This window comes from Sitophilus oryzae, unplaced genomic scaffold (genome assembly GCF_002938485.1).
Source record: "Sitophilus oryzae breed Bouriz unplaced genomic scaffold, Soryzae_2.0 scaffold_845_pilon_pilon, whole genome shotgun sequence".
In the NCBI taxonomy this organism is placed as follows: domain Eukaryota; kingdom Metazoa; phylum Arthropoda; class Insecta; order Coleoptera; family Curculionidae; genus Sitophilus; species Sitophilus oryzae.
In genome coordinates, this window is record NW_022147467.1 from 1,584,969 (window position 1) to 1,602,136 (window position 17,168).

The following is a 17,168-nucleotide window of genomic DNA, read 5'->3' on the forward strand; positions in this document are numbered from 1 at the left end:
CTTTTCGTGCCGGTGAGTGTATAAACATGCACAGTTTTTTAATCAATCTAGTTTTAAAAGCTTCTGAAACAACCGACGCACTAGTATTACTATTATGATATTATCAAAGTATCAGGGGCTCTAATAATATAGGATGAGCTATTTCTGATCATTTTTCCCCGATCGATAAATGCGTGAGTTTAAATTAGATTAGATTAATTAGAGCAGGTAACTGATATGGGGTTATCCCACGATTTAGCCGTTGAACCTTAAGTTAATTTAAGTTAAACAACTTACCGATAGTTGGATGATTTTGTCAAAGAGCATGATAGGGGGCATGTGGAAGTCGAATACAAAATACTGGAAAGAAAAAATAAGAAAATTATCATAAAATAGATACAGTAAAATAATAAGTAATAATAGAAAATTGTAATTATAGTAGTTTCTAAAATAAAAAAAAACTTTAAGCGATACATTGAAGCTTAAACTACTACAAAATTAAAAACAGTTCGGAGATATAAAAAATCTAGAAGAAAATAATAAGTATTTTACTTTATTTTTTTTGTAATCACTAAATCTACGAATCCATTAATAGTCTAGATACCATCTTGTTATCTATATTTTTATAAGAAAATCTAGGAACTAGTGGGGTTGCAGTCGGAAGGGTTTGACAAACAATTAATACACTTTGTTAATTGTCAAGCTTTCGGAATTTATTTATTCCTTCCTTTAGGACACTAAAATGGAAATACATGTTAGACAATTATTGCTCTAAAAGTTAAGAATAAAAATTTACTTAACGTGGTACAGAAAAGATCTTCATAAAAACCACATTAAAAAATATGGCTCGTGTTGATAACTCCACCATGAAGCATCGCTGACCAGTCAACCACAAAAAAGGGGGAAGAGGGCTCTTTTAGGGCGGTTAAGCCGCCTGATATTTATTTAAAACATTGGAATAATTAATTTTTATATGTATACTAAGTGACATTGAAAATAGAACACCCACTAAATATTATTTAATTTTAATAAATGTTTGTAAGCATGTTTATTATTGTATGGATAAGAAATGATTTGCTATACAAGTTTTTGTTAAAATTCCAATCATCCAATATAGACCCGGCTTTCGCACAGTTTGTTACTTATTCTGCTACAGAGTAGTTTCAGATGTTTTTTTGAGTTTATTGTAATGCCTAGAATACGTAGACGTGCCAATTTTGGACAACTCAGTGATTTTGATAAGGGTCGGATTGTGAGTTTGCGGGCGGCAGGATTATAATTTCGAGAGATTGCTGATAGGGTTTATAGAAGTGTTTGCACTGTTGCCAATTGTAGTAGAGCTTACTTTCAACAACACCGTGAACATCGTGTCAGAGGTACAGGGCGTCTAAGATTAACCACTGAGGGTCTAGATCGCCGTTTAAGGCAATTAGCTGTCAGAGACCGTTCGGCCACTTTCCGCGCAATTGCTAACCAATGGTTTACGGAACACGGAAGACTCATCACGATGCGAACTGTTTACCGACGAATACGGTCTTTTGGGCTGCTTTCTTTTCGGCCTCATTGGGTTTTACCATTGACCCCTGAACATCGACCACAACGTCTAGAGTGGTGCAGAGCCCGACAAGAATGGGGCGCAGAATGGAATGCTGTCGTTTTTAGTGATGAGTCGCGATTCTGTTTGGGAATGCACGACGGTCGGGCGCGAGTGAGAAAATACCGTGGAGAAAGGCGGAATCCACAGTTTTTCATGGAGAGGCACGTAAACCAAGTTGTAGGAGTTATGGTTTGGAGAGCAATCGCATATGGTAGCAGGTCACGTCTAGTATTTGTTCGAGGTAATATGACAGCCCAACGCTATATTGAGGAAATTGTGAAAGCTCATCTCTTACCACACTTACAAACGCTCCACGATCCTATATTTCAACAAGATAATGCCCGTCCCCATGTTGCTAGATTAACTGTGAACCACTTACATAATGCCCAAGTTAATCTCCTACCCTGGCCACCAAGATCTCCAGATCTCTCACCAATTGAACATGTATGGGATATCATGGGTAGGAGACTGATAAACTTACCGCATCCTCCTCAGACACTAGAAGCTCTTCGGCATGAGATACAGTTAGCATGGGATGAAATACCGCAAGAAGACATAAATCATCTGATTAGTTCCATACCCAGACGGCTCAACGAATGTATAGAACATCGAGGTGGTCCAACACATTATTAACAAGGATAAGGTAACGACCCAATATTTTCACTCCAAATTTTGATCATTTACGCCTTTTGTCAACCTACATTCATGTACAAAAGATTATTAAAATTAAACAATTTTTAGTAGGTGTTCTATTTTCAATGTCTCTTAGTATATATGTTATACATAAAAATATCATTCTGTCAAAATAATCTCCACGAAAATTTTCACAAAATTTAGAAACCACTTTATACAGCGCAATCCTCTGTTCCGAAAAGATAATTTTGTTTTTTTATATTGCCTGACATTTATGCTGACAATAGCATTACTAATTTAAAAAAATATTTTTTTTTAAATTAGTTTATTAGTATATGTTCAATAATAATTGTGATTCAAACTTATTTTTATCTCGACGTTGAATATTTTTTAAATGGAATAGTTAGTAGATATATTTTTGACGGTCGACTTAGCGTTTGCCTGCTTTCTTAAATTTAAAAATATTTGAATTTTTCAAATATAAATATATAAATGTTTTTAATGTTTGAATAAAATTTGTCAATATTACCTCTATAAATGAAACCATGAAAAAAGAATCATAAACATATAAATTGTGATAAATTATTTTAAACAAAAATTTTTAACGTAAATTTAATAAATTAACTAACTTTCTAGTAAAAAAATATTTTTTTATATAAAAAAATAATTAAAATTAATTATCCGCTTTCAAGCGAAAAATTAGAGATGTTAATTTATAGAGTAAAAAAATAAGCAACTGAAAATAAAACGATTTAAAAAAATATATACATTTATACTATTATTCTAAATTAACTCTTTTTAGTTCAATTTTTGGACAAAGATATTGTACAAAGACTAATAATACGTAATTGTACTCAAATTTAGATCAATAACTGCTATTGGATATTGTTAATTGATTAGACGTTTGATTACATACAGTAACAATATTATAACTATATTTTACCTTTGTTCTGAAAAACAAATTACTGCCCTACAATGATATATAAACTAACACAATATATAGACTGTAAATTTTTTATTGAATTTTAAATATCCGACATTTTGTAAAATAAAATAAAACTAGTTGAAACCTGACGAATTTTGTAGACATTTTTTAAATTTAATTGACATTTGATATACAATAAAATCAAGTAGCATATGATTGAAAAAAAAAATGACGTCAAAGACGGCAGGGGAATGAAAATCGATGCTAATTTTGGCGAAGTCAGTCTCTAGACGTTATTTACAAAAAATTGATATAAAATTTGTCAAAAATTAATACTAATTATAGAAATAATAAAAATGGATAGAAAGTTGTCAGACACATAAATCTCTTTTAAGAAATTATTTTTTCTCGAATTTTAAACTACACAGTTTAAAAATTTTTACTCAATATAAAAAAATATCGGTCTTCTTAAGACCAACTAATAGGAAGCGTCATTAGAAAAAAGAGCTTACCAAATTTGACGTCGTTTTTTCGATTGTATGGTATTTTACAATACATTGCATTTTTATTTACGTCTATTACATATTTTTTTCTAGGCATCGATCACTAAGATCATTAGCCCAGGACTATGTTATGGATAAACTAATAACTAACTAAGTAAATATTGAGTGATAAAACATCGAAACAGACCAAAAAAAGTGGACAAGAAAACTAACTAACACAAATAACAAGAAAAAAATAGGTAAATATGAAGTTACATCACAGTATCACAGATGGTGGTATATATTAATTTCTTTCATAACAATCAAAACATTTATATTTTTTCTTTTTCAGCTAAATTTTCACAAATTTCTCGGCTTATCTGGAATTTACTTCTTTTTACCGTATGTTGAGGACATTCACATATAATGTGGGTTACTGTCAATTGAACATCATAGTCTATGCATGGAGGTATTTGGTTTTTAAGTAGATATGCATGTTTCACTGCAGTATGCCCAATATGAAGACGATGCACTCTGGATTCATCCGGTCGTCCTAGTGTAAAACGTAAGGATGTGATTGACGGATCCTATTTTATTACGCGAAGTTTTGAAGGTTTACTTGTCCACTCATCGTGCCATTAACTTTTTGTTCATTTATGTATTAGTTCTTTAAGATCATATTTATTAATAGAAGGGAAGGCAATGGCATCTCTTCTAGCAGCCTGTATAGCAGCTTCATCTGCCATTATGTTGCCAAGATATTAGTGTAGCTTGGGACCCACACACGTGAGTTTATTTCCCTTTTCACTGTTATTTTGAATAAGAGTCGAAGAAGAGAATTTTTTGTTTCAATCTAAAAAATCTCTTTTTGTCTCAACCAAACTAGACCCGATCTCTAAAGAGTTAGAGACAATTATCACTCTAGTTTGATTGTATTCTTCGATGACATAGGATAAGCCAGATAGCAAAATGTCCTGTGAAGAAAGCTGGTACTTTATGTCCCAAACCCCTTTAGAAAGCTGACCCGTTGATAATATTTGCACATCAGTTTGTGTTTTGGACCCATCAGTGTAAATGACATTTTTTTCATTGCAGTGATCTATTATTTTCTGGAACTGTCGTTGGTATATTTCAGGTGACTTGATGTTCGAGGTTATTCAGGTCTAATCTTCTTTCAGTTTCAGGTATTAGCCATGGAGGATTTTCATGAGGGATTTTTTTACATACTTAAAAAGTTATATACCTGTGTGACGGATTCATCTCCCCAAAAAATATCCTAGATTAAACAAATTAAAAATAATCATACAGAAATTTTGAGGTTTTTTGGTTTTACCCACGGGGGTGTCACTTGTATGGGAAAACAGGCAACAGTCAAATTTAAACGTGCCAGGATAAACGACAAAGAAAGCAACATCTGCCAGGCATTGGCTTTCTTTGTCACTCACATTGCTTAAATCATGACACCGCGGCCATTTTGCCAACTTGGAAGCTGGCCGGCTGTCCTGGCAAGTGATTTAAAACAATTTTACTTTTTTACAGTATTAAATTACCAATTACAATATTTAAGTTTGAAATTTCAAACAAATACTTTATTCATAAATACAACTAAGATAAAGATTAGATAAAGTATTTTTGTATTTTTAGATTTCAACTTTTGCAAAGACCCGCCGATAGAACTAGCCTGGCAGCTTACCTGTTTAACTAAACATATTATTTCCTGATAATAATATCAAAACACATAAGTACCTCTATAATTTAAGGTGAAAAATGATTTTGATGCCAGTAAAATTTTATTAAATCAACATTATATTATTTGGCAATTAATATGCAAAAAGGAGCATATTGTCTTAACAAAACTTTCTTTTACTTCTCTTGACAATGTTCTCCATTTTGTGTTAGTAAACTTTTGAACGGGATGTGCGATATATAAAATACATAATATATCCAAGGGTATGATTTCATAAAAGTATTTTTGATGCACGTTGGCTTGGTTTATGTTTTATTCAGCTTATATTTATTTAGTATAATAGTTTTTTTGCCTTTGGAATGACATACATTGAGACTAGATAGTATTTCATTAGATCATTAAAGGAATTTAAATTAGCATATAGTTTTTGCGAATTAGTGTGTTATCACGATACAACTGCTAGGTAGTAGAATATCATAGCGCCTTATGCATGTTATTTATTATATACTTATGTATTATCAGTAAATAGATGATAACATACTATTAAAATGTAATGTTAATAGTATATATTTATCTTTCCAATTCATTACTTATTTGCAAAATATGTTTTGAACTAATTTAAATAATTAATTGATCATCTTTTTTTTTTAGGTTCCGGGATATTCTTTTTCATTGTTAAAAATATATATTATATATATTTCAATATTATTGTAATATAAATGGCAGCTCTAAAAAATAAATGATACCTATTGTTTACTAAATGTGTAATTTATTTACTATGAATTTTCTCTGAAAATAATAAGTCTTTCTTAATAATATCATTGATTTACCGTGTAAAGTTAATAGACTTATTTTTTAATACTTTAAATTATATTAAAGTAATAAAAAATATGTTTATTAACTTTAAACAGTAAATCAGTGATAGTAATAAAAATATTTTTTTTAAAAATTTCCCCTCTTTTAAGCTCCGCCCCTCCAATTCCCCTCAATTTAGTTAGTACTGCCAGGCTACATCAGGTGGCGTCTTTTTCCATTTTTTAACATGAAGTTAGCATTTCTTTAATGTACCTATTGCCTGGTTTTACCTTATTAAGTAATTGTTATCAGGTAGTAATTGTTCATTTTGAAGTTTAACTTGATATAAAATGTCATTTTAACAGAACGTCAACGGTTTTTGTAGACGTATCTGATTTAAAAAGTGCTCACGAATAGTTGCATTTAAATATTTTAAAGAGTTTTTTTCTTTATTCTTTGTCTTTTTTTGCTTCAGATGACAAACTTTCCGAAATGTTAAGCAATTTTTTGTTCGTTTGGTTTGGTTAATTTGGCCAATTTGTTTATCTGTAAACCTAACTGCTGTCAAGTAGTCTCTCTTTGGATTAACGCAGCAGTGTTTACAAAAAATAACTATTTTATTTTGTAGATTTTCTTGCAGTGGCGAAATATCCATGTATGATTTTTTGGAGAGATGAATCCGCCACATAGTTATAATCATTTTTTTCAAAAATCTTAATAAAAAGTTGTAAAAGTTAAGTGATAAATAATGTTTGTTAAATAGTAATAAAACAATTATGTTTACCTCATTATAATAAGGACAGTTTGTGCTCTCTTTTACGCTGGTATACTTCCTTTGATCGCCCACTTGAATACAAACAACCGGATCCATATTGAGTCCTGCCAGCTGACGGGCTTCAATTATCGTCAAGCACACTTGAAAGTCTTGTGCCTTCAATGCGGAATCGGCTGCCGACTGGTTGCTCTTCAACTCCTTTAATCTGGAATCAAGTAATTCTATGGTTGGTTTGCATCTTAAACTAGACAGCTCGGGAGTATAATAATTGATTACTTTGTCACAAGATTAGATATCAAGCTCACATTTAAATATACAAGTACTTTTAAAGCAAAATGTTCTGGATTTCCAAAAATAAATATATGTGTTGTGTTTATATAATATTTTTATTTTAAAAGAATATGTAGATATCTTTTAATTGTATTATTGGAAAGCAAAAATGCGTTTTTAATGTTAGATGTACATCTTGATTATCTCTATAGCACTCTGCAGGTACTAAAGTCTCTTGTTACGCGTCTCGAAGCTAAAGTTGAAGGCTTGGTGCAAATATTTTTAAATTATGAGTTATTATATTTATTGTTTGTTTGCTCTTTTGTGAGTCAAGATATTCGCCCAGTCAGGGTTGAAAAATGTTAATACATTCAACAAGGTCCTTATTGTCACACTGGACCTAAAACATCGGCATGAATCGACAGCAAGTGATTGTATTTAGATTACTTTTAAACTGAAATTATTCACAGCATAAATCGAATCCATTAAGTGCATACATATATGTTATACTATGGCTTGCATTTCTGGCCTTGGGTGCCGATTTTCGTGTATACGAAGAGTACGGTCAGTGCGCTTAGCAAAATAAAATGTACCGAATAAAGACAGAAGGCAAGTATTTTCCCAAGCGCATGGAATCTGGCGTCAGATTAAGCGGTTATGAAATAAATACTTCTTATTTTTGCTCTCTCCGAGTTACTAGATTGCCGTAGCGATTCACTCCTATACATGTAAACGCTGACCCAAGATTTTGCTTGCCAGCAGGGTGTAATATAATTCTCAGGTGAAATAAAATAAGAAAAAACTTTAGCACAGTATATTACAACAGGAAAATAAGTTATATGCTTTAGTTTACATTATATAATTCTCAGGTGAAATAAAATAAGAAAAAGCTTTAGCACAGTATATTACAACAGGAAAATAAGTTATATGCTTTAGTTTACACTAGTTAAAAAATTAGGAAACATTTACTTTACCTTTAATAACCATTCTTTGTCACAAAACTTACAAACCAAAAAAACATCAATGCGTCTCGAACGGTAGTCTACTATATACCAACTTTGACCGCATTTCGATTTATTTCCAAAGTTATATGCTTTAGTTTACACTAGTTAAAAAATTAGGAAACATTTACTTTACCTTTAATAACCATTCTTTGTCACAAAACTTACAAACCAAAAAAACATCAATGCGTCTCGAACGGTAGTCTACTATATACCAACTTTGAACGCATTTCGATTTATTTCCAATTGTCTTTTTTTCCACCCAGTTTGGTTTGCCTCGACCTACTTTCGATTCTTAAAAGCGTCTGAAAACTACTCGTGAGGAGGGCGAGGGGGGATTTTTTTTTGGCGTTTTTGTTGCCTCGTTCAATTTTGTTTTGTTTTGAGCTGTTTCCAAAACGTGGCGGTATCTGTACCGGAGGCAAAGGATTTTTTTTCATAAATCTCAGTGAAATAAGTAAACCTAGACGTTTCTAAAATAGCTTTTGTTACGATGATATTTCGTTAATTACATCTCGTTTTATGTCATATTGATATATATTCCACAAAATTAATATTTGAACACGCATTTATTATATGTATAGTAGATATTTATGAACAAAACTTTTTACTTAAACTGCAGGAATATAATTACAATATTTTTATGATTTAATTTTATTATAATAATTAATTAGTATATAAAATTGTATAGGATATGTTTGTTTACGGCCTTAATTGATTAATATAAGAGTAGTATTGCTTGATGAGTAATACGGGTACTTAATCATGTACTCATCATGATGATGAGTATTGCTTGATGAGAAATACTGGTAATATTATCAATATATCCGCTTGGGAAAATTATTTATTGACCCGATGTCAACAAAAGTATGGCCCACGAACATTATTTAAAAGCAATGTTCTTTTATTGTTCTTAAGAGAAATCTGTAAATGATACTTTTATTAGCACCCAGCATGGTTTCATATAAATTCATTCAACTAGTATTTATTATGTACGGATTTAGACAATTAAAACAAGAAAAACAAAACCAAATTTGTAAACTAAGCTTTCCTATAGACTACAGTATAAATGTTACTTTACCATAACCAGAAATAGGTAATAAATAATTAGACGAATTTTTTAAATAATTTTGTGTATATTTTGTTCATGATGCGCACTACCGTGGATTATAAGCCGATAAATGGTAGACCGCTAGTTAGTCACTGTTTTATATATTTTTTACTATATTGTAATTAACAATATCAGACAATGATTAAAACTAAATATTCTTGTGTAACCTTAGAGGAAACGCCAATTTATTCTACCATCGGTAACTGTTTTCTAAATGCACTGTTTTTGATTTTTCATATAGTTTAATATAGTGGTATTACATTACACTCCATTACAAATTAATGATATTTATTCATGCTCCATGTTTACTTATTTTTCTGAAGCCACCTCAACGTTTGACCTTGATTGCCTCGTGCTATTTAACAAAATAGTACGATAACTGTAAGCCGGTGTTAGGTTAGGTTGTAACCCAGATTAACAATAAAAAACAACAACCAATCACGGCACGTCTCGATCAATTTCAGGAAATGTGGGAACTAATTTTTATAACACGAGATTATATTTATCGTACTGTTTTCAGAAATATTTTGCGAAATGTTTTAAGAAATATTTCGTAAAACATTTCGGGGATAGTGTAGCGGCTGTTTAAAAGCTATTACCTAAAACCTTATCATATATCTGTTCGTCGTCTAACTTCCCTCTCCCTAGTTTGCGAATAATATTTTTAAAATCAATAATTTTATTTATGTTTACAGAGTGTCTTAAAACTGACTGTATTGATTTTAATGAAATATGTTTATTTTCAAATAGACGGGTCATCTCACAACCTTTCAAATAATGGCATTTGTATTCGGTGATAAAATGTGAGTCATGAGTAATTGTGAAAAATTAATCACATATATCACTATAACGTGCGAGGAGATATATTCAGAAATTTACATGTTGCCAATGCGTCTTATTTTTAAAAATGTTTTGTACATACACTATACCGTGCTGGCAACTGTTACTTTTGGGTCGGCATTTACATGTGTGGAAGTAAATCGCATAGGGATCTTATTAAGTCGGAGTGAGAGAAATGCGACCGACCGAGACCACGCGCGACGGTGTGCTGTTGCGGCGTTGCCGATACGCCTTTCCCTATCAAGTAAAGTAAAATCACGATCGCAAACCGCTTATTTTTAAAAGACTTTTTTCAAGAGATAACTAGATAAAATCATTAGACATGTTTCTGAGCATCTGAAATGGAATTATAAGGATATCGTTAGGGTGTCATTTTTTTATAACGAGAAAACGTCAGTAATCGCGATAATTTAAAAACTCAACTTTTTAACACATAACAGGCCATAACTCAAGAACCATTTTAAATATTGAAACTTTTTTTATTTTCAAGATCGGATATTTTACAATATGTTTACATAAGAAAAATTCGATAAGGTTGTTTTTTCCATTCAAAAATTGTAAACAATCCATCCATTTACTTTTAGAGCATAGCATTTTTCAGCAATCATGTAATTTTTTATTGATAAAGATTTTTACATACTGTCCACAAAGAAAATACAGCAGAAATATTAACAAAGTTCTTGAAAAAAACTACAATCTATTATTTCTAATAGATTTCTAGATATCGATTTTTGAATTCAGAGTTCTAATAGCGCGACCACTATCGAACACCCACTCAATTCCACTTATTTTTACCAAAAATGCAAGTGTTTCTAGGTTGCACTTAAAAAAATTCAAGCTATAGGGAAAATTATAACGACTCGTTAATAAATAAACAAATTAAGTATCACGAGACGTAATTAAATCGTGAAGCTGAACGCATGACGTACACCTATCCCTAGAACTTTAAGTACTGACAGAGGTATTGATTGGGTCGACCGATCAACTGCGACAATTCTGCTATATCCGTTTCCACGTCTCTTAGCGATGTGCACAGTTTCTCGGTTTATTTCATACTTTTGGCAACGTGTTTACTGTCCTCTCTTTGTTCAGTACATTATAAACGAATTGTACTCTTCTTATATACGGAAATCTCGACCGAAGACAAACCTTTGCCAGCCCTTAGTATAATCATTTTCTTAAGGAAATTATTTCCTCTCTTTAGAGTATATTAGAGTCTAAATGCCTTAAGAAAAATGCTCTCAATTTTAATTTAAAATTTCACTAAATAATGGTAGAAAAAGACACCTTTACATAAACTATGCAGGAAATGTTCAATTTAAAACCTGAGATATAAAGATTTTATAAAATTCAACCCGGACCTTATATAAATGCAAATTTACCTTGAAGCGGGAATGTCTTCGAATTCCGCTAGAACTGAAAAATTCCTCGGCTAAGACCTCGGGATATTTTTAATTTAAGAGAAAATAAAATCGATAAATTCTTTTAGCCACTATGGCTTTTAAGCTAAAATATCACGTTCGAAATAAACTGCTATTATAGCTTGAAATTAAAATCTGATGTGATTTGTTGCCTAAAATATATGAAAAAAAAAGGGATATGAATAGAAGTATATTGCTTTTTTTTCTGTCAATTTTTGGATATCGTTAGTCGAAATCATCCCTTCTCTAGGTAGACTAAAAATTTTGAAACACAATTTTTTTACAATAAATATTATTTCACAATTACCATTGTTATTATTCACGGTTATCGTTTATGTTGATCGCATTGAAATAATTATAAAATCGTGGCTTTGTCATAATATTTAAGTATTTTAGTGTGTACTAATGCAGTTATTGAAACTACAAAACACTCAAGTACGAGATTTTTGTGATTTAACGCTTTTTCGGGTAGTAAAAATTTAGTGAACAAAAAACTGATGAACAAATACCGTATGATCGAATAAAAATTGCGTCAGCGATGACTATAAAATGAAGATCGCTGACATTTTATATGTAAAATTATATGGGAAATGTCATCGATCGTCATTTCCAAAGCCAACTGGATGCCATTTTTTTCGAGCATACGGTATAAACGTTACGTTTTCAAAGCGGTAAGTGAAAGGACGCGATTAGCGGAACGCCAAGCAGTCGATTTTGGTATTTTCGTTGCCGTGCGAATCGTTTTCTGGATACGCATTGAGTGCATATTGGCACCATCGCTATTTTTTAGGTATCTAATAGTTTAGTAAATATCAAGTCAAATGTGAATAAAACGATGAAAAATGTCAATGTTACGTGAATTTCATAACCATTATTCTTATTATACGATGGAAATATTGAAGACGCTTCCCAGAATCTTCGATATTTTAATGTACAATATTTATAGCTGGCAAGTCGTAAATTATCAATTACTTATTGAGGAATTTATAGAAGTAGTTTTCATTAAAGAGCAAGAAACGCACAAAATCACAATAATTTTTTCTATAAATAAACAAAAATACGAGTAGCGGAAAAAGGGGACAAAAACCCTACATATATTCACTGCATTCAGTTCATCAGACCGAAGGGAACAGCCATTCGACGACCGGTTTCGGAGATTTTTCTCCATCGTCAGGCCGACTTTGCTGTAACCCTCGATCTGACCAACGAAAAACAGAGAATAGCATTTGAGTACAATAAGTACTACTATGGCGAGAGTGCTAGATGCTCTACGCCATCTAGCGGTAGCTGTGACAATCCCAGATCGTACCGCCAAAATTAAAACCAGCGGCCTACTGGACAAACATGCTACTAACTACCGCTAGATGGCGTAGAGCGTCTAGCACTCTCGCCATAGTAGTACTTATTGTACTCAAATGCTATTCTCTGCTTTTCGTTGGTCAGATCGAGGGTTACAGCAAAGTCGGCCTGACGACGGAGAAAAATCTCCGAAACCGGTCGTCGAATGGCTGTTCCCTTCCATGATACAAAGAATACAAGGTATGATATTGCGCAGGTTGGTTACTACGTCACAGGTGATAAACGGCACCATTGGTCGGCAAGCTCTGCGCGCCAATTTCAAATTGTCAAAGAGATTGTGTCATCTGTGAAATTTGATTGTGTCAAAATGTGAAAATAATTTTTCAAATGTCAAGCTCGATGTCAAAACATAACTTTTGCGGTTATGTCCTAATTCTTCCCTATTTTAGGTCTTCTTTTATTAGTGGCAATTGAACAATATGGATATTTTTTTTGTATGGCGTATGACGTCACAGGTCGTATGCGCAAACTTAACGAAATTGGAGCCGCTATCGATCATACCTTGTTTTCTTTGTACCATGGTTCCCTTCGGTCTGATGAACTTAATGCAGAGAATACGCATATATGTAGGGTTTTTTGGCCCCTTTTTCCGCTACTCGTATTTTTGTTTGTTTATTATATATACCCTACCTAAGCCTTCTTAGCTCCATCTACGGTAACGTGGATGAAGCAAGCAAATTTTTTCTATTTTTACTGACAGCTCGACAACCCCAAATGATTCTTTAAGGTAGCCGTTTTCAAATCGCTTAGCGCAATGGGTAAAGACGCTAAGCGCGTCAGATGGGAACACAGGATGGGAATACCCAAGTCGGTAGTTAAGTGCGTGCTAAGCGAAAATTAACGTTATATACGCTGAGCGTCTACAGGCGTTTAGCGTTTTCTAAGTTACAGAATTCGGGCCCTGGGCGTCGAGTTGTATTGTGACAATTTCAAATGTTAATAAGATTGCCGAAAATATTGCCTATATATGCGGTAAACGACTTTTTTGTTGATGTTTAATCATGAACAATTTTGAATTTTAAAATTTTGATCATCTCACCCACTGGTTAAAGGTCTAGTATTTAATATTTAATATTTTATAACGCTTACATGATGACATGACAATTTTCCTATTGTAAAATTTTATTGATACGCCATTTTTTGTGTTCTACAATGTCCATGTATGTTTTATTTTATTTGTAATTTTAATGGCGTAAATTTTTTTGAATTGATTTGTATTGTATGATATTTTTTATTATTTGTAAATTTTTTGTGCTTTTGTTTGTTTTGTAATTGCTTTGTCGATGAAGCTATTTTAGCTTTTTGTACAATAAAGCGTTGTTTATTATTATTATTATTATAAAGATTTTAACGCGTAAAGGAGAACGTAATTACGTTGCTGTTAGGTGCAATAGCATTCATTAAATCAACTTTCCCGGATATTCAACTCTTCCGAAACAACACGTTATAGCTTCACAACTTTTCACACCGATTTGATCAAAAGCAAAAACGGATTCAAGCAGTTTGACAAAACAAGTGGGTAAACAAAGCGCTCATTACATAATGAAAAAAATAAATATATATCTAGTATGAGAAGATAAAATATAATTTGCAATATTAATGGCATACTTTATTTAATCAACTAGTACTTAAATTTTTTATGAATATCTTCTAAAATTATAATTATGTACTAAAAACTATCAACTCCTCGAACTCGTCTAAAAATTTAATTAGCTTGAATAATAATTTATAATACAAGTTAAACTGTCTGAAGATATCAGAACATTTACCTTTTTATTTTTAGAATTTTCACAAATTATACTTCGTAACACTTTTAGAATAATTATAATTTCTTTTTTCATGTATTGGCGATTTAGACTCCTGTCTTTGTTTAGTCCGCTGTTTACAGTATTCTCCGACGGTGGCAGCACCGGCGGAGAATGCACCAAGCCTATACAAACGGAGGACAGCACGGGAACAAGTCAGTTTTGAATTAATAATAAATTGTGAAGGCGAAAGAACTAGAACGAACGTGGCCAATCGTAATTTATTTAATATGTTGTTGTGACATAAATAAGTAGTTGATTGTAGTTTTAGTCAGTGGCGCAACTAAATCCCGATTTTTTATGGGGCTATACTCACTTATAAGATAATATTGAGTTAAAGTTAAAAGCAGAGATGAGCAAAACTGCGATTCTCCAATATCAATTGAAACTGCGATTGCGATTATTAAATCGCTGCGACTGTAGCATGCGATTGCGGTTTTAATATTTAAATATTGTACTAGACATTCTATGAGTGTCATTTTCTATCGAATAAAGTAAGAAATACAGAGGACGCCATTTAAAAATCAAAAGTTGTAGTCATTTCCGGTAAAACAGGAAGTGGTCGAAACGAATTGAATATGTCAATCAATCCTAATTTATGTCATATGCTTACATACCAAATCTCGTTTTTTTATAACCTTCTCTATAAATAAAATCAGAGAAAAAGTTCAATCGCAGTTTACTATAAAATTCTTCAATCGACCACAAAATTATATTGGCAACAAAATCGCAACTATAGTAGTATTGGTTGGCTAAATTGAAACTCGCAAGTAGAAGGAATCGCAACTATAGTAATATTGGTTGCCTAAACTGAAACTCGCAAATAGAAAAAATCGCAGTCGTAGTTTCCTATGAGCCAATCGCAGGTTGCGATTGCGAGAGAGGCGAACCACTCTTGAGAAACACTCGGTATATATTAAGATCTTGAACCTAAAAAAATAATACCTTCTCTATAAATAATATAATCGGAGAAAAAATTCAATGGTTGAGCTCTTGCGTAGTTCGGGTAATTTTTTGGAACTAAATCAAGACACTCGATACTCGCTGGATTAAAAAATGTATGTTTAAACCGAACAAGTAAATACATTAACTTTTACAACTTTAACTTGAGAATACAATAATGCAGAAACATCACACAACAAGTCTCTGATCGCAGTTTACTATAAAATTATTCAATGGACCACAAAATTACATTCGCAACAAAATTGGAATCGCAACTATAGTAATATTTGTTGCCTAAATTGAAACTCGCTAGTAAAAGAAATCGTAAATCGCAACTATAGTAATATTGGTTGCCTAAATTGAAACTCGCAAATAGAAAAAATCGCAGTCGTAGTTTCCTATGAGAGCCAATCGCAGGTTGCGATTGCGATTTTAAAATTGCTGCGATTGAATCGCTGTTTGCAATTTGTTGCTCCATCTCTAGTAAAAAGCAACTTTAAACTACCCTCGCCAATCATCTTGATGGGCTATTTTTTTGGGGAGCTAAGTACCCCTTAGCCCCCCTCTAGTTGCGCCACTGGTAATAGTCCCCTAATAAATTAGTCGCACTTTTTTTATTTAAAAAGCATACTCAGAGTAAAAATTTAATAATTTACAATCATTTTAAGTTCATCTTCGCACTATTTATGGTCCGTTTTCAGTGTCTGGCCCGTATGAAGTGAAACTTTCCATAAAATTCTCTGGTCCATATGCTAATACTGCAAAAGTGGGATTTTTCACGTTCCAGTGTTTGCTTTATTAGTGGGTGAAGGCAACGAGGTTTATATGAACGTTCTGGAGAAAACAGAACGTTCATATAAACCTCGTTGGTAACGCTTTTTTTTTAAAGCCCAGTAGTGTTAATTAGTTTTTTGTTCTTACTTTTCTGTTTCTGAACGTGGAAAATTCAAAAACATGAAAAAATATGCATAGATAAAAATACTCTAGTTTTTTTACTAGGTACTTGGTGGTCTATTGTTGGATTACTATGACTATTTTATTTTATTTAATTAACGATTACTATTTTTATTTTATTTTATTTTTTATATTATCTTATATTTAAATTAAAAAATTCTCCATCTATTGAAAAAGTAATATACAGGGTGTTCTATTTAAAAAAAATGAGGTGTTTATTGTAATCTCAAAACATTTTCCGACGCACGTCATCAATCATATCGACATTGACATTAAAGTCTGTAAATATGGCTAAATGAAATCTTGGCGAAAATGTTTAAATTTGTTGTATAATTTAAGATACCGAGCAGCTCTTCATTTTACTTTGTAGAGCAAATGATTGTAACTTGTATTTTATTTAGATTAAACCTGCAAAAATTAGTTTAAACCGAATTTTATTATCGCTATGTTGGTTACATTGCGCCGTGTTCAGCAATGTTGTTCTTTATTATTTGACAATTATCCTAATATCAGTCATTATTTTGTCGTCATATCCTGTTGTTGAATCTTTGTGAGCAATTGTCGTTTTTTGCCGATTTTCGCAGTCTTTTTT

General features: G+C 32.0%; 1 protein-coding gene across 2 annotated transcripts in view; it reads right to left on the minus strand.

The window, feature by feature from the left end:
- Positions 1-17,168, minus strand: part of LOC115889719 (otoferlin-like) — a 274,808-nt gene that overhangs the window by 132,099 nt on the left and 125,541 nt on the right. For both annotated transcript variants that reach the window (XM_030909785.1, XM_030909784.1), the window contains exons 6-7: positions 6,883-7,078; positions 277-339 (exon numbers count right to left, since the gene is read on the minus strand). In XM_030909785.1, coding sequence (XP_030765645.1) covers positions 277-339; positions 6,883-7,078 — 259 coding nt within the window. The remainder of the gene's footprint in view (positions 1-276; positions 340-6,882; positions 7,079-17,168) is intronic.